The sequence below is a fragment of the Varanus komodoensis genome, unplaced genomic scaffold (genome assembly GCF_004798865.1).
Source record: "Varanus komodoensis strain SLA01 unplaced genomic scaffold, ASM479886v1 scaffold2, whole genome shotgun sequence".
NCBI lineage: Eukaryota > Metazoa > Chordata > Lepidosauria > Squamata > Varanidae > Varanus > Varanus komodoensis.
Genome location: NW_025335568.1, coordinates 59,151,870 through 59,169,743, shown reverse-complemented (window position 1 = coordinate 59,169,743; position 17,874 = coordinate 59,151,870). Strand labels below are relative to the sequence as shown.

At 42.7% G+C, this 17,874-nt stretch overlaps 1 protein-coding gene across 1 annotated transcript in view; it reads left to right on the top strand.

Moving 5' to 3' along the window:
• The window catches only part of PPP2R5D (protein phosphatase 2 regulatory subunit B'delta), a 48,672-nt gene that overhangs the window by 9,715 nt on the left and 21,083 nt on the right, over positions 1-17,874 (top strand). The window contains exons 3-5 of the mRNA XM_044428995.1: positions 12,957-13,164; positions 14,893-15,092; positions 16,372-16,482. Of these exons, the coding sequence (XP_044284930.1) occupies positions 12,957-13,164; positions 14,893-15,092; positions 16,372-16,482 (519 nt within the window). The remainder of the gene's footprint in view (positions 1-12,956; positions 13,165-14,892; positions 15,093-16,371; positions 16,483-17,874) is intronic.

Genomic DNA, 17,874 nt, shown 5'->3' with positions numbered 1-17,874 from the left:
TTTTTGCATTGTTACTGGAATAAATACTTTCATGCCCTTGTTTCTGTCCTGGTTCTGGAAAGAACAAAGCACGCACAGGAAGAATGGGCAGCAGAGTGCCAAGGAGGCAGCTGTGGTGGTTGAGCAGTTAGTAAGAGAAAAATGTCACAACATGTGCCTTGAGGAAGCTATTGCTGGACTGTTGTACTTCATACTGTATCTCTGTGCTGTTGGGTACCTTTCTTGGTGCCTACCAGTCCAAGTTATTTTTTTGTTTTTTTGTTGTTTTTATTTTCTAAGGACTTTTTAGTTTAAAAAAAGAGCTGGAAGGCTGCCATACTTCAAAGCAAAAGATTCCTTCCAATGCTATCTTTGTTTGGATCCAGAAGAGTTGTTTTGTGTTATAGAGCTCAAACTACCCCTTTCTTTTATTTATGTCCTTAAGTACATTATTTTTCTCTTGAACTCTTTTCTCAGTTTACCTTCGAATGTCAGTCATGTCCACTCTGACAGCCATTTTACGATCAAGCTCCCCACAAACACAAAACTTTGCAGCCATTGAAATTCCAAATGTTTCCTCCAACAGAACCTTCCATATAGAATTGAATGTTTGGATACTTTCTTGTGCTTAAACAAAACATCTCACTGTATCATGAGTGGATTACTTAAGGCCTTCAAAATTATGTTGGGCTTCAACACCCATCATTCTTGATCATTGACTAGTTCATTCTGATAAGAGTTGCAGTCCAGTAATACCTTAGAGGCCACAAGTTCTCAATCCTGCATCCTTTCAAAATTAGGAAAAGGGTAGGTTCAGCTGGAATCATCTCTCTTACATGCTCTGTTGACCAATCCTTCATTCCTAAGTGGCATCAACACTGGGAAGCTCCTCATTCAGATATATAGGACATCATTCCCCATCCTGGTATCCTGCAGATATTTTGAACCTCAACACACATCAAAGACCCAGCAAGCATGGCTAGTACAGTGGTACCTTGGCTCATGAACGCCTCAGTTCACGACCAAATCAGGGCGCGAACAAAAATTTCATTAAAAAATTGACTTAGGTCGCGAACTCCACATTGGGTGGCGACCTGATCCCGGCCCCCCCCCCCCCAAGTGGGGAGATGGCTGTGATCATGCTGGGGGTGGGGGAGAGATGACCAAGATCACGCCTGTCTTTCCTGCAGGAGTTTACCCGTGATTGCGCCTGTTTTTCCTGCAGGAGCGCAACCGCAATCTCGGCCATCTCCCCCCAGCACGATTGTGCCCATCTCCCCCCCATGTGCCCGTGTTTGCACCCGTCTCTCTCCCCCAGCACTCCCTGTTCGCACCCGCCTCTTCCTCCCCCAGTGCGCCCACGATCATGCCGTCTCCCCCTCCCCGGAGTGCTCTGGGATGACGGGCGCATGCAGGGATGACGGGCACGAGGAGATGGCCGCACTCATGCTTGGAGTGGGGTGGGGGAGATGGCCGTGATCTTTGTTGTTTTTTTACTTTGCTTCCCATTTTTCTGATTAAAAAAATAGTTACAGAACAGATTAACCTTATTTACATTGAACCTTATGGGGAAAGTTAACTTGGTTCACGACCAATTTGGGTTATGACCAGAGTCCTGGAATGGATTAAGTTTGTGAGCCAAGGTAGCCTAGAATATCCAGGAGGCACCAGATTGGTGGAAGCAGGGTTCAACGTCAGCAATAGAGTGGAACTCTTAGTTCATAAACAGAAACTGGTCCAAAAGAGTCTGGAGTTTAGAGGCCTATACAATATAGGATACACCTGGCTTTGTTTTCAGTATTTTCAAAGGAAGGTGGGAGTAGGGAATCAAGTTACTCCTGTCCAGTTACTGGCTTCAGCCAGTTTCTCAGTGTGGGAACCTAACAAGAGAAGGGAAGGAGAGGTTTCCGAAGGTGTTGCTCAGGTTGGAACCTCAGCCCAGAAGGTAGAAAGGAAACACCCAGGTTGGATAGGGGCCTCATCAATGGGCAGAATCCCCTATTTGTAAGGGTAAGAAGGAGAGCTCTTATGGCCACACCTCTGCTTTTGAGATTCGTACACAGACCACAGAACCATGGCTTGGAACCTCCAGTCTTCTTCATCTGTATTTCTTTGTTTGCATTGATCATCAGTTGAGTTTGTGGGTGTCCTCTGGACATGGATGCAACCCAGTTTGGACTTCTCTTTGGACTTTTATTGTTGAGAACCTGCCACAAAAAGGCACTGCTGTGCATTGCACATACTGTGCATCCTTGTGGACCACAGATTTTGTGTCTTCATGTCCAGGAATCCAGAGTTGGCTGGCTTGAGGTTAATTCCCGACATCTGGACATTCTTCAACCCATATGGTATAGATTTTCCATTTCTAAGAGTTGGACATTGGAATCTCTGCATGTGGGAAAATATTTTGGATTCAAATCAGATCTTGTTCTGGACCCTTATTTTCAAGAAGCCTGGTCTCACAGTACCTAGAAGGTCCACTCCAAGTGGCAGGGCTGGCCCTGAGCTCTGGGAGCAGGCATAGTGCTTCAAATCCTTCTCTAGAATCCCCCTTTTTGCCTCAGGAAGCAGGCTAGATCCATCCTGGTTGTATAAACTTGCTCAGTTTTTAAGGCCAAGGCTCACAGCACCGCAGAGGATCTAACTCGGTGACACAGTTTGATCAGATCTCTGTAGGAGTGCCTAAATAAACAGGCCTATTTCTAGTGTTTCTTCATTTGCTGCAGGAGTGTCTGGAATTGGCTTTGATCTATCTGAGGAGCATCTGGAATTGTTTGAAAGCAGAACATTTCAAGAGCCTATAGCAAAATGCCTTTAGCTGTAATGATTTCTGAGAACTATGACTGTTAAGGTTTTGACATGGGATTTGGTGTAATTAAAGGATCCCACCACCCAAAAATTTGGAATCCCCTGTGTTTAGAACATATGCTACTACCCTGAAAAAAATACCTCTTCTTGTGTCTGCAATATTTTTTGAAAAGAAAAGAGACCGAACAAGTAATACCTGCAGGGTCCGGCCTAGTTTTGGCCCTTCTGTTTTCCTCTTGTCCTTAAAACCCGGTGGGCCAAAGTTGTTTTTTAACCAGAAAATGTATTTTTGTGAAAGTACAACCGTTAACTTAAGGAGCATCTAATAATACTGCTGGTTGCAGTGAAATCTCTCTTTTTCTGCAGAATAACAAATGTATTAGACCCTGCCCAGGGCCTGCGGGTGTGATTCCCTCAGAAATCCTCCAGTGAAGTTGTATTAGTGGTAGATATTTTAGGGTTGTTTAACACCCCAGCTGACAGGTTGATACTGTGTTTCTTTCCCTTTTTAATATACTCTATTCAGGATTCTGGAAAAGATGAGTTGAAAAGTGGCACAGACCCTCTTTAGACTTATAATGAGCTGACTGTGGTGAAATTCTGTTAATATGCAATCCGTGGCCCTGAAGACTGGCAAGACGCCCCACAGTCCTTGTAGGAGAAGAGGGGAGCAAGTGTTGGGCAGGAGAAAAAAGGGACACATGCCATCCATTTCCAGATGTCCTTGGAAAGCACTGTTTTGTGCTGTTGGCTTCCCACAGTATTTTTCTGGTCCAGGGCATCCGTAGGCCTTCCCCATTTCTTCCTATAGCCACCCTCTCCGTTCTATTCTCCCATCACGTGGACCCTATAATGCCTTTTCTTCTTCCCATTGATAGAAAGTACACAGGCCTTTAGGGAAAGCTTCCTATTTTTGGAGATTCTTTATTGCAGTTTTTTGGAATCAACCTGCGAGTTGCTAAGGGTTGGGTTTGCAAGGGCAAGAAATGAACTCAGAGCTGTTGGAGCAGATCCAGCGGACGTTCTGCCAACCTTGGCTACTTCTCCTGTGTTGTAAAATGAGGGCAAGCATTTAGGAATGGGCCACTGTTGGAATTCTGTTTCGTTTTGAGCTTGTTTTCTCTCTCCAATTGCTGAGTGTCCTACAAAATCCCAGGCTTTTTTTATATTTGCTTTCACTAGATCTAGTTTAATCTCTTGTGCCTGTGCAACTGTTCCTGCATAGGTTTATTGGCTATTTATTTATTTAATATATTTACCGTATTTTTCGCTCTATAGGACGCACTTTTCCCCCCTCAAAAGTAAGGGGAAATGTCTGTGCGTCTTATAGAGCAAATGTGTGTGTGTTACCGACGCCCGGGACGCTGCTGGCCCGCCTGCACCATGTGGCACCACCTGGCCGGCATGCATTCAGCATGCCCTGCTCCGCCCCCCCCCCTCCGGTGCAGGTGAAAGCTGTGCTGCTCAGGGGGAGAGGTGCGGAGGAGGAGGAACCGTGGGCTTTAACCTGCTGGCCGCACGGAGAGATGGACTGCTCACCCCCACCGCCCGGAAGACCTGCCGCCGCGTCGCCCGGAAGACCACCGCCGGCACGCTGCCGGCCCCACGTGGCACCGCCTGGCCGGCACGGCACGCCCTGCTCCGCCCCCCTCCTCTGGCGCAGGTGAGAGCTGTTAATCACAGGTTGGTGTGTGTTTTCGAATGGCAACCCGTCTTTTAATGAAGCTCATGGGGAAGTGATGGGGAATGTGCCTGTGATTATCAGGAAGCTTTCCATGGATCATTTATCTGTTAGTTGATCAGATACTTTTTTTTAGGATCAGTGGATATTTGGACAGCATTACCTTCGTGTATGAAGTTTATTCTTCAAAGGCTACTTAGTCCGCTGTGTGTTTGATTTACCGTACAGTATCTCATTTTTTGTCAGAAGTTTTTTTCTATTAGTTACTAGTAGGGCAGCGTGGACATTACTGGCTTTTTTAGATTTGTTGTTGAATTGTCTGCAGCAGCTCTTGTATAACTGGTGTAGATTGTGGATTCCTTCCATAATTCCACTACTGATTAAGAAAGTGATGTCAGTGATTGTGAGCAACAGAGCTTCATAAATTCTGACTCTAGTGATGATGAGTTCTATGGGTTCAACGAAAACTAGAAGAGTACTCGAACTTTAAAGTCTCTCTTTTGTTAATGACAGTGATGATGGTTCTTAATGCCACTGTTGACTGCTGTTCACTTTACAAGGTTGAAATACAGTATTACTGTATTCTGTTATAGATTATTAAATAGTTTAGTAAACCATTTGATTCAGAATATTTTTTCTTGTTTTCCTCCTCTAAAAACTAGGTGCGTCTTATGGTCAGGTGCGTCTTATAGAGCGAAAAATACAGTATATGTCACTTTTTTCTTGTGAGGAACCCACAACAGCTTACACATTTCTCCTCTCCGCTTTATCCTCACAATAACAACCCTGTGAGATACGTTAGGCTGCAAGTCAGTGACTGGTACAAAGTCACCATAGTAGTTAGTTCCAGGATGTAAGCAGAAGGTGTCCTCAACTTGAACATCAGGAGCAGGGGTGATAGAGAACTTTGCAAGATGTAACAGGACCAGAAACAGAGATGAGTCTGGAATAGGCAATGGTCAGATACCAGGACAGTGTGGCAGGACCAGTGGTGAAGGCAGAGTCAGGAATAGACACAAGTGACAACATTGCAAGAGTAGAAACAGATGCCAGATGGGCACTGCAAGGACGTCTGTTGCTGTGTCAAAGCTGGGCAGGTCTGAGAAGCCTTTTATACAGCCTCCTGCTGCTCCCAGCTAGTCTGCATGATTGTACTGATCTTAATCCTGCAAGCACCTACATTTCTGATGCCAGTCCTGCAAACACTTGCAAGGTAACTGCGGCTGTCTTCTTTATCAGGCCACCAAAGCAAATTGGATTATTGTTAACATTCTGACAATATCCAAGCAGGTTCAACATGCTTACTGCTATACCTTACTGGCTCATCCTGTGTTGTTGTATCTGTCTGTGCCTTGATCATAGTGATTTGATCTAGCCATCTGGTTTTGACAGTGATCACTGTGTTGAAGTTTGGCAACTGGAATTTTCTTCTCCTACAACCCCTGCTTACCAATAAAATAATTGCAATCTTTATTCATAATGGTTAGGCAAACCTATATTGCTTGCTGAATTCTTAAATCCAGTCCAAAAGTCACCTCTGGCTCACGGATTAAACCTCTTGAGGAAGGAGTTTTCAAAGCTGGGGAAGCTGTCTGGAGAAATATGTTACTGTGACTGCCAGTTCTTTTGTTAATTTCCGCTCAATGACTTCTGGGTAGGAGATTCCTAATTAGCTCTTTCAAAAAGCCTAGTGGAGAGGAGTTTAGCAACCGAGAAGTAAAATACCAGGTTTTCAAAAAAAAAGCAGATGAAGGCCTAAGGATGGTTGTGAAGGAGAGCATTAAAAAGGAACACTTCAATATAACAAAGGTAATGTAGGAGCCAATTCTAACATCAAGGTTTTGCATTTGGGTGTTCAGGAGTGAAACTTTGGTAAGATATAAAAGATTAGAAGAAGTGTCCACTCTGTGTAGGTCAGTGCTGGACTCCATGCTTTACATATATGGAGTCCTAGTTTTAATCTACATCTCCAGGTAGATCCAGGAAAGAGTCCTGGCCTGAAATCTTGGAGACCTGTTATCCATTAGCGTACTTCATGGGTGAGCAACTTGTGGCTCTCCAGGCACATCTCCTATCAGCCATAGCTGGCATAATCAAAGGGGAGAAATGCAGGAAACAGCAGGCCCAAACCTATGGAGGACTGCAAGTTTCCTACACATGGTGTACTGGGTTAGATGGACCAATTCGCTCACATAGAGTATGAATACTTCTAATGTTCTCATATAAAGCTTGGCTGCATGAACAGCTTTTACTGAGATGTTGGCCACTGTATTCACAATCCAGCCCATCTCTTTTGGCTGTTTTGTATGAGAAGGAAAGCCTTGTAGACCTTCTGCATAGATTTTGCCATTCTTTTGATTTGCATCCAGCATTCTGTCAGCAAACAGAAAGCCAGGATTTACACTTCCTGTGCAGTGGAAGTCCTCTTCTTTTCTCTGATGCATTTTCCATTCTATCCACTTCATTTTGCTGTTGAGATGACCCACCTTCTATCAGTGAGAAATTATCCTGAGATAAGAGACCAGTAACAAGCTGAGAGCATAAGTTGAACACACCCAGGGCTGAGTCACATGTTTTTTACTAGGTTTCTTCTGCCTTGATGAATCTCAGATGAATGCATGAGCTGTCTTTATTCAGAAAGTATTGTGCTTTAACTGAAATTGAGTGATATAAAACTTGCCTGTGGTAATTGGATCTATGATGGTGCATCCACATTTGCATCTTTGCTAAGTTGAACAATGTGGGTTGCTCTGGTTACCTTGTCTCTGACTTACGGCAATCCTAAGAATGAATCCCCTCCGAAATGTCCTACATCCTGGAGAGCCACAAGTTCTGCTCAGCTTTCATAACTCAAGGCTGTGGCTTCCTTTATGGAATCAAAGAATCTCATATTTGGTTGTCTTCTTCTTCTTCTGCCTTTCACTTTTCCTAGTATGATTGTCTTCTCCAGTGAGGCTGGCCTTCTCATGATGTGCCCAAATCATGACAGCTTCTGTTTTGTCATTTTTGCCTGCAAGGCAAGTTCTGGCTTGATTTGATTTAGAACCCATTTGTTTGTCTTTCTGTTGATCCAGGTATTCAGAAAACTCTCCTCCAGCACCATGTTTTGAGCTAGGTAATATATCAGCAGCATATTACACCTGTATGGAAGGAACTGCACTGGCTGCCTATTTACTACTGGATTTAAGGTTTTGTTGTTTGTGTGTAAAGCATTATGCAACGTAGTAACTGATTACTTGAGAGATTGCCTTCTGCTTTATAGACACATTTAATCCTTAAGGTCATCTGGAGTGTTCCTGCTACTAGTGCCTCATACTACTGAGGTCAACTCCACAGCTGTGTGGCTGTGGTGAAAAAGCCAATTTTCATTGTGGGCATTCAGGGAGTCCCAGGATTACAAATGTGTCCAAGTTATGAACAATCCATACTGATGAACGAGCAAACCAGGAGGTCCCACCTTGTCCTCACTTCCAAATGAGTGCCTGCAGGTGGTGTATGCTAGGCAGCAGGGAAAGGAAGGAAGGAGTAAGGAAGGGAGGAAGGGAAGGCAGGAGGAAAGGGAAGGAGGAGGGAAAAAGTGGTGCCAGCGAGCAGCAAAGTCAGAACTAGAAAGCAACTGCAGTGGTAATGCCCCCTGCTCCAGCACCTGGCTGACTTTCCAGCACCAGGTCCATCCTCTCCAACACCAGCCCTATCTTTGTCATCATCATCCAGTTAATGTTAGGCTTAATGTTAGTGCAACTGTTAACCTTTAATACTCTTTGTTTTTTCTCTTTCTGTTTAAACTAGTTTAAAACTGTACTGTATACCTACACATATACATATAGATTCTCTTTCTGCCTTCCATGCCTGCAGTTACATCATCATCATCATCATCATCATCATCATCATCATCATCATGTATTGTGTTTAAGATGTTTTAGTATATATGGAAGGGCTTCTTAAATGTTTTATATACATGACCTGACAACTTACAAATTCAACTTAAGGATGTTCTTAGGAACAGAATTCGTTTGTAACCTGGGGACTACCTGTAATTAGGAAAGAAACAGCAGATAAAATGCCAATGTCATGCTCTTCTTATACAAATCTATGGTACAACCATTTTTAGAATTCTATGTACAGGTTTGGATACTGCACTTCACAAAGGATATTGTATTGTAGGTCTGGAAAAAGTATAGAAAAGAGCAACCATAGGGTTGGAGCAGCTATGAAGAAAGATTACAACATCTGGAACTGTTTAGCTTAGGAGAAAGGTTAGTGAAGAAAGACATGATAAAAGTGTATAAAATTATGCATAGAATGGAAAAAGTGGTGAGGAGAAGTCTTTATCTCTCACAAAGCTAGAACCTGTGGTCATCCCATATATATTGGAAGGTTCATGATAGAAAAAAGGAAGTACTTCTTACAGTGCATGCTTAAACTATGGAATTTACTTCCATGAGATACAGCGATAACCACTAATTTGACCTTAAAAATGGTTTGGATAGATTAATGGTATCTTGTCCTGATGGTTTAAATGCTACCTCTAGTATCAGAGGTGGTGTGCTTACGTATACCACTTGCTGGAGAAGTTGGACAGGACAGTGCTATTGCATTTATGTTCCTCCTTGTGAGATCCTATGAGCAACTGGTTGGCCACTGTGTGAATAGAATGCTGCTCTCAATGAACCTGGTTTGATCTAATATGGCTCTTATGTTCTGGACACTTACTATTATTATATCACATTTATATTCTGCCATTTTTCTTCCTGTAAGGAACCCCAGGTGGATTACACAGCTCACAACAGCAATGCTGTGAGATAGGTTAGCTGAGAGTAAGTGACTGGCCCGAAGTCACCCAGTGAGTTTCTGGCTAGGTGGGAACTAAAACCTGGATCTCTCCCAGTCCAACACTTTAACCACAAATACTGCATTTAGTGTAGTGGTGCCAACTATATGGAAAAATTTTCCCCGAGGTCAGAAAAGCACCAGCCCTTTTAATTTTTATGCAAACCATCTGTCTGTAATTGAATCTACTGTCTTATACATATGTAGATACAATATCTAACAATGCATGTATTGGTTAACTTTTATGATTTGGATATACTGCTGTGAAATATGTAAATGTCAGTGGTTTGTAAATACTCAAATAAATATGGGGGTGGCTTGCTGCTATAGATAAGGAGATTTGTACAGGCCTGTCTGCGCCAGGCCTTTATGAAGAGCAGATGCTGGATGTTTTGGCTGCCTTTAAAGGTTCCATCCTTCCCTACTCCCTGCAAAGGATATGGGTGGATTTTTAAAAGTATGTTTCAGTGATGGTTGCTGTCAAACAACAGTTTAACACAAAACAGTAGAGCTCTTCAAAGAACAGGACCATGCAAATGGAACCCTATCTTAAAAAGGAAAAACATACCCATCAACTCATACTTTTTAATACCACCAGCTTAAGATTCCAGTATGTACTATGCTATGGAATAATACAAGACCATCGAAAGCAAGGTCAGCATCTAAAACTTTTGAAAGAAAAGGAAGGAACAAAATGTGCTGGGCTAGCATGCAACATCTGTGAAAGAAGCGCATGAAAGCCAAGTAGCTAAGGGTGCAATTCTATGGAGGCTTAGGCAGAAAAAAGTCTTACAACTCCCGTCATTCCCTGGCCAACTATAGAGAACATGACTGGCTAGGGAATGCTGGGAGTCATAGGACTTTTTTTGGCTTTACATGGATAGGATTAGGTCTTAAGATACTTTCTGGATTGCAGCAGCTTCTTGTAAGTAAGCTTTTCAAGATACAGCCCTTTGCAAAGCCTGACTTTCCTGCAGTAAAAGAAGGTGACCTTGTATGGGCTGATCCCCCCATTCTGGCAGACAGGACCATATTAATTGGGAATTGCAGGTTCTAGTGTGTACAGCATCACCAAACCCTGCCAGCTTCTGTTATCCTGCAGAAAATGTATGGAAAGCTAGTGGGAATTCGATACCCTGGTGCCGGCAGAGACACAGAATTCTTGCTGGGGGTGTCAGAGAAGCTTTCTAATAGGCTGGAACCTGGTAGGTGGGAATATTTTACTGATAAAATAATCAATGAGCTTGTGCTAACCTGGTGCCCTCCAGATATGTTGGACTACTGCCTCCATCATCACCAGTTGGCATGGCTATTGGGAGTTTCAGTCCAACGCATCTGGAGGGTGCTAGATTGGAGAAGGTTGCATCACAGGCATTCAGAAGCATCCTGGAGGACTTCTCCAACAATAGTATATTCTTCAGAAAAAGCCACTGACCAGAGTGGTTTCTTTTGTCACTTTGCCACCATTTGTGGGAATGCAAACACTCCTGGCTATATTTCCATTACCGGCTATATTGCCAGTTATATACTGACATATTTAGAACCCTTCCTAAAGAAAATGAAATACTAGGAAAAGAAGGAAATGTTGGATTTCATACTTCAAAGGACAAATTGATGCATTACCAAAAATGTTACCTTGTTTGTAGGCTGCAAGATGCAGGGAGAAGTTTGTGGTGTGGAATATATCACAGTGAATCCTCAAAATGTTTGGAGAGCATGATTGTAGCTTGATAGCCCTTCCAATGCCACTGAGATTGGCTTATTCTGTCTGTCTGCTTCTTAGTAATATTAACCTGTTTCAAGTGATTTTTATATATTAATTTTAATCAGTTTTATGTATTGGGTTTTTCAATTGATTTGATATGTTTGTTTTATTTCTGCCATGGTCTCAGGATTTGTGCAATATACAATAAATAAAAAATAGGCCTGAGTCACTATTTTGCACGTGACTTCAGCTGGTGGAACTAGAGGTTCTAGTAAAAAGAAGGCATTTATGGAATGATGCTTCCAAACTAGACCTTCTTCAAATTGGGATGGGAGTTATTTATTTTTATTTATTTATTAAAACATTTCTATGCCGCCCCTTGCCGAAGCCTCGGGGCGGCTTACAACATCTAATAAAATACACAATTTTATGTGTATTATGCAGATTTTCCCATCTTTCAGCATCTTTTTGTAAGTGGAACTCCACCAGTAAAGGAAATGATTAATTATATAGTCTTCTGTGGCTTGTATTTTGGATCTTTGTTGGGAAGAATGTCTGGTAGAAATTTGGCTGCACAAATGTGTAAACTACTTGTAGATATGTATCCTTATTTTACCAGTCAAGTGGGTTTATTTGTCATGGCAGTGAAAAGGATTAGAGCAAAGATCCCAAATACTGTTGCAGTACCTTGTGCACCTAATTTGTTAGCTTGTTCAATATTTCTTTAAATATTTTAAATATATTTTGTGTTCTCTGACAGTAAAATTATAGGAACCTTTGGCTGCATGTAAAATTGTAAATACTTAGGGTTATATACAATTGTGCCAAGTTTTGGCACAAGCTTTATCATGTTTAGACTGAGACAATCCACAATTCCCAGCATCTCAGCCATGCTGGTTGGGTCATGCTGGGAGTTGTAGGACCTTTTCCAGCTAAACATGCATAGGATTATATTTTGCCTGTCAGGTTGGTTACACAAACCAGAAGGCTGCTCATCCCTGAATTTGAAAGTTCCTGGTTTGACTTTGTACCCCATGAAGGGTGGAGTGACGGAACTGCATCCACAGGCAAAAGACTTTTTAAAATCCCAGCTTAATAAGTTTAAACATGATCATTCAGGTCAGGCCACTGGGAGAATTATCATCTTCTAGGTACAGATAGCATGTGCTAAGGTTGTGGTGATTCAAGTAGAATCAGTATTTGAATAATCACCAACAGCAAAACTGTGAATAGCAGGAGGGGAAGAAATTAGGAGTTAATGAAGAGAGATAACTAAAAGTGATGATATGTGGCCGTGAGACCTGGATATTCTATCCCCCTTCTAATGGGATTAAGTCTCCTTTCAGTGGAATTTAATCGTTTGGAGCATAGAATGGATGCCAGTGATGGGACCCGAAGAAAAAAGTCAATAGCATAGTTTGGATGGATTTATTATGATGGTTGTGGTTGTGGTGTAATTGTTGCAATGTTATTTCCAAAGCTCTCTGGGAAGTTGACAACAGCTCTTAAAACACTGTGTACAACTGTAATAAAACAGCATAAAAACAACATATTTCTCAGAGTATACAAAAGGTAAAAACCAGTGTAACAGATTGAACAATTTTTGTACAGTTAGACTTGTTAGGATCAGCCAATATAAATGTCCCTTCATGCTTAGAGCATTTAAATATAGTTAAATGTCTCAGAAAAGTGAGCTATCTTAACCTGGCACTGAAAATATGACAGAATTTGCCCCAGGTAGGTTTCACTGGGGAGCTGATTCTGCATATGGAGGGCTACCACTGAGAAGGCCTCTCTCTTTACCTTCTCCAAGCTTCCATCCAAGATGGCACTTGGAAGAAGGCAGAAGATGTTTATCGTAGTTCATGGTTATTAAACCTACAATAAATCACACAGTTGCCTCCGGCAGGATAAAGCTCAGTTTAGATTTGTATATTTTTGTTCCCTCTTCAGGTCCAGCAGCAGCAGCAGCAACAGCAGCAGCAGCAACAGCAGCAGACCTCAAACAAGCGTCCAAGCAACAGCACCCCTCCGCCAACCCAGTTGAATAAGATCAAGTATTCAGGGGGACCCCAGATTGTAAAGAAAGAGCGACGACAGAGCTCCTCTCGTTTCAACCTAAGCAAAAACCGGGAGCTTCAAAAGCTCCCTGCACTTAAAGGTGAGAGCAAATTCAGGAGTCTGTGCCCTCACGAGCAGCTGCTAGTTAAAGCGTGTGCCACACTGGAAGATTTTGCCAGGTAAAGACAGGAATTGCTTCAGTAATGAGTCATGATGACTTACGTGATTGCAGGGCTGAGAGAAGGGGGAACTCCTAAATATGGGAAGGCTTCATGCCGCATTCTGCTAAGAGTTTAAATGAGTCGTCTTCTGGCAGGAAAGGCACGCCATCATGCTTTTTTTTCTTTTGCATTAGGGAAGCCACAAGTAGGGCAAGTATGTATTCTGCTCTTGTTGTAGGGATTCTGTGTCAAAGGCAATCCAGATTTCACATTCAGAATAACTTGGGTAAATGAAGCAATTTTGCGTACGTTACTGAGTGAGTTGAACACTGGAATCTCCGTATTTGGATTACTTTGTAATCCCAAGTAATTTGGATTCAATTTAGATCTTGTTCTGAACCCTTTATTGTCAAGAGGCCTGGTCTCACAGTACCCAAAGAGTCCAGCCCAGGTGGTAGGCTTGGCCCTGATCTTTGGGGGTGTGCACAGAGCAAATAATCATGTTATAGAATGCCTTCTTTCATCTCATGAGCCACAGGGCTCAGATCTGTGGCCTGGGGAGTTGCTTAGATCTTAATGCCAAGACTTTATTTGTAAGCCATCCAGAGCCTTTTAGTAATAGGATGACTTCTAAAAACTTTATTTATTAATTTAATTTAATTTAATTTAATTTAATTTAATTTAATTTAATGACTCATAGCATCCTAGAGTTTTCACTGTAAGTTTGCATATTTTGGGTCATGACCCAAAGGACATGCTACCACTGTTCAGTAACCGGAAGGCAGGGTAAGCAGCATATGGATCAGGGAGTACAGATTGCCTGCACCAACTTTCCTCAAACTGGTACTATCCTGATGTGCTGGGCTGCAGTTCCCATAATTCCTAGCCATTATGGCCAGTCAAGACATCTGGGAGGTCAGGGATGGGAAGGGAAGGGAGGACTAGACTGGTTTACAAAATCATGAACTTGCCTTTGTGTTAAGAACATTTCTTAAGGCCCTGCTGGCTGACCTGCTGCTAAGATCTGGAAAATGTGTAGGAATGAGAGGTGTGTGTGGGGGGGGGTCCAAAAATGCCCCCCCCAAATATGACTAGCTCCATAGAGGTTTTTAAAATGGTTTGTTTTGAGTTTTAATTGAAATGTTTTTATTATACACATTGTTTCTTTTGTTGGTTCAAAACTGAATTAATGATCTTTTAAATACAATCTTTTAAATTGTCTTCATTGGATAGTATGGAACACTCTTACCTCTGCTGAGTATGTTGTGCTGGTGGGACACACTGTCAGTGTAACAGGAAGCTAGTGCTTTCTAGAGCAACCCTGGAACTGGGCCAACACATTTATTTCTGATGAGATCAATGGAGCTCCTTTCTGCAGGTTCCACTGACCAGGGCCATTACAATAATGAGCATTTCAATTTGCTTCCAGTTGCTTTGGAAAGCAGCAGCTTCCTGTTGCACTAGTAGTGGGTCCTGTTCTCATTAAGCTGTATTTAATATCATAATTCACACTAGGAAGACCACAGTACTGAAAGATGACAGGAATATGCATCAAACAGTGAATAGCACCAACAGGTTGTCAGTGCTCAGCCAGTGAGCTGCATCACACTTTTGGGGAACAGAAGAGCAATTCATTCTTTTTCCGTTTACTTTTGGCCCACTCTCAGATGCACCTCCTCATGAACGCGAAGAACTGTTCATACAGAAGTTGCGGCAGTGCTGTGTCCTCTTTGACTTTGTCTCTGATCCACTCAGTGACTTGAAGTTCAAAGAGGTAAAGCGAGCGGGTCTCAATGAAATGGTGGAGTACATCACGCACAACCGGGATGTAGTCACGGAGGCTATTTACCCAGAAGCAGTCATCATGGTAAGACTTACCCATGGTTCCTGGCAGCACATCTCCACTCGGTCATCCTCACCCCTAGGAATGCCCCCATGTTTTCTAGTTTCATTAAAATAGAAGTTCTCTACTTCCATTAAAAATAGCTTTGCTGATAGGGCAAAGTGTTGCATCTTCTTGCCTGATGAAGAGATCTGGCAGGCTTGAAAACGTGCACATTTTTGTGATCTTTGAGTTGGCCTAATGAAGGTATTATGCTGTATGGATTTTGGAGAGAGCAAGTATCTTGGCTGAGCACCAGCTGGCTCGGCAACATCAGTCAACTGTCAACATGCTGAAAGTGACAGGTATTAATAGCATCAGAGATGGGTACAGAACTATGCACAAAATACAGAGCAGTCGATCAACACTGCTCTCGCTGTAAGAGTGTTGGGATTTGGACTTTGCATGAAGCTTCTGATTTCCTGGTTTCACAGGGTTTTTTGTGGGGAGGATAGCAAGCACTTTGGTGAAAGGTAATGTGCATTGGGTTCATTGATTTCCTGGTAAGGTGGGATTTGGCTGAGCCTATGACATGGTCCTCCTGAATAAGCAGATGGTTTATTTTTGATGCACAAACCACCCAAGAGCCCATGGCTTGTTTTAGATTTATTGCTATCCATTGGGGTTTCTTGTGTCATTCAAACCTGAATTTTGTCATGGTTGCCATGTTCAACTATAGTGTTCCTGGCCAGAGTGGATATCAACTAGTGATGGCGGGGACAATCAGGAGGTGGAGTAGCTAGAAAGGAGGTGTTTTGAGAGCAGGTGCTCTTACATTAAGCAGCTTTTGCAAAGACAAACTGAGGATGAACCTGACTAGGATATTGATCAACAAGAGAAGGATATCAGCACAACTGAGCTAATTTTGCATTGTATATTAGCAAATTGCCTCCCTCAACAAAAACAGGCAGTGAACATGTTCCTGCATTCATGAGGATTCAGAAAATTAATTCTGTTTGCCAGTCTGATGTAGTGGGGAGGGGAGTTCCCTTGGTAGTCCAGTAACCCCAGCAGGCCAATGGCAGAAAGGGACAAGGCAACAAGGTGTTCTGCCACAGAAACACCTGGGATACGTGTTGAAGGACTGAGAGGGAAGCAAGCCGCAGCAAGCACAAGAGTCTGTCAGGAGTATTGTGGATTGTTCTGCAACCAACCAATGGTGGCTTATGAGCTGGGTGGCTTAAAATAACATATGAATCATCCATTGATCCACCTACTGAATCACCTTGTAGGCATCTCTCACCATTCTGGTTGTATCTTTCAGTTTTCAGTGAATCTCTTTCGGACGCTTCCCCCATCATCCAATCCTACTGGAGCAGAGTTTGATCCTGAGGAAGATGAACCTACGCTAGAAGCTGCTTGGCCACACCTTCAGGTAATAAAGTGACATTTTAAAATTACATTCTGATTTTTCGTCACAATGGAACTTGGAGTGGTGTCTGTTTGTTGGACAGACTTCAATCCAGGCACTGGCCAGCTCAGGGCTCTCCATGCTTTTTAGGCAGGTGGGCACATTTGGAATTTTATTTATTTATTTAGAGTATTTGTATGCCATCCCATCGCATAGCCTCGGGATGGCTTACATAAAATAAAATAAAACATAATACATATAAAATCCAGATCCACCCTGGCTGCAGATTAAAACCTATTAAAACACAAACCTATTTTGTGAGAGTGTCACAGGTGCCATCACAAAATGGTTGTCATGGGGTGCTTCTTCACGACATGGCTGCCATGGTGGGTGCAGCCACTCAGAAAATACAACACTGTGGTCTTTTTAGTCCCAAGTGAAGACCCCTTTCTTTTCCCAGGGTTTTCAGTTTTCCATTTTGTTTTTAAGTGTGCTTTGCTGTGTTTTTACAGCTTTCCCTGCTGGTGGTTTCCCCATGACTTTAAAGTTTTAAAGATTTTATGTTATATTTTATCACAATGTTTTAATTTCTGGCAATTAGGTAGCACAGAAATGATGATGATAATTTCACAGAAAGGCAAACTTTTGAAGCTAAAACAAGAGTAAATTACTTGCAGTACTGAATATGTCACAGAGATGGGGCCTGAAAACACAGACCTATACTTAGATTTTATTCAGGATCATTTCCCCACCGCCCAGATTTGCCTTCTCTTTCTCATCCTGCACTCCCAGCACACAAGATAAACTTACTGCAGCCACTTAGTTGTATTTCTCTGCCTTCAGCCTGCTTTCCTCATCTACTTCCAGTGACTCAGCTCTCCCCGCAGTTGCCCTGCAGCCATCCCAAAGCCTTCCTCCTTACCAGACTGTGGCAAAGGAGTCTGTCACCTACAGGGGCTGCATTACCACTCCAGGAACTTACTGGGGACTGCAGCCCACCCCATTGATTATGCCCTTGCTAACTTTGCTGCCTTGGCAAATACCACACCAGTTTCACAGGGAATCAAGGGGTATGGGGAATGTACACATTGTTTCTGAGCAGAATCAGGCTTCTAGGAGTGCAGTTTCACTCAGACAAAAGGTGTGTATGCCCTGCATGCCTCCTCTCTCTGCTGAATGGGTAGCAGGGTGAGGGGGTTGCTACAGTGGCCAGTTTGACAGCAGGAGGGGGACATGTGCATGCACATTTCCCATCCCTGTCATTTATGTACAATTGCAGCTCCTGGAGCTTCTGGACAAAATGAAGCACTGTTGACTGGAATAGTGTAAGACTTCTTTTCTGGAGACAGTGTTGTGTCTGTTGCTTGTGGGTTTGCCCTACATCTGAAGTTTGGCTTTCCCTCTTTATATATATCA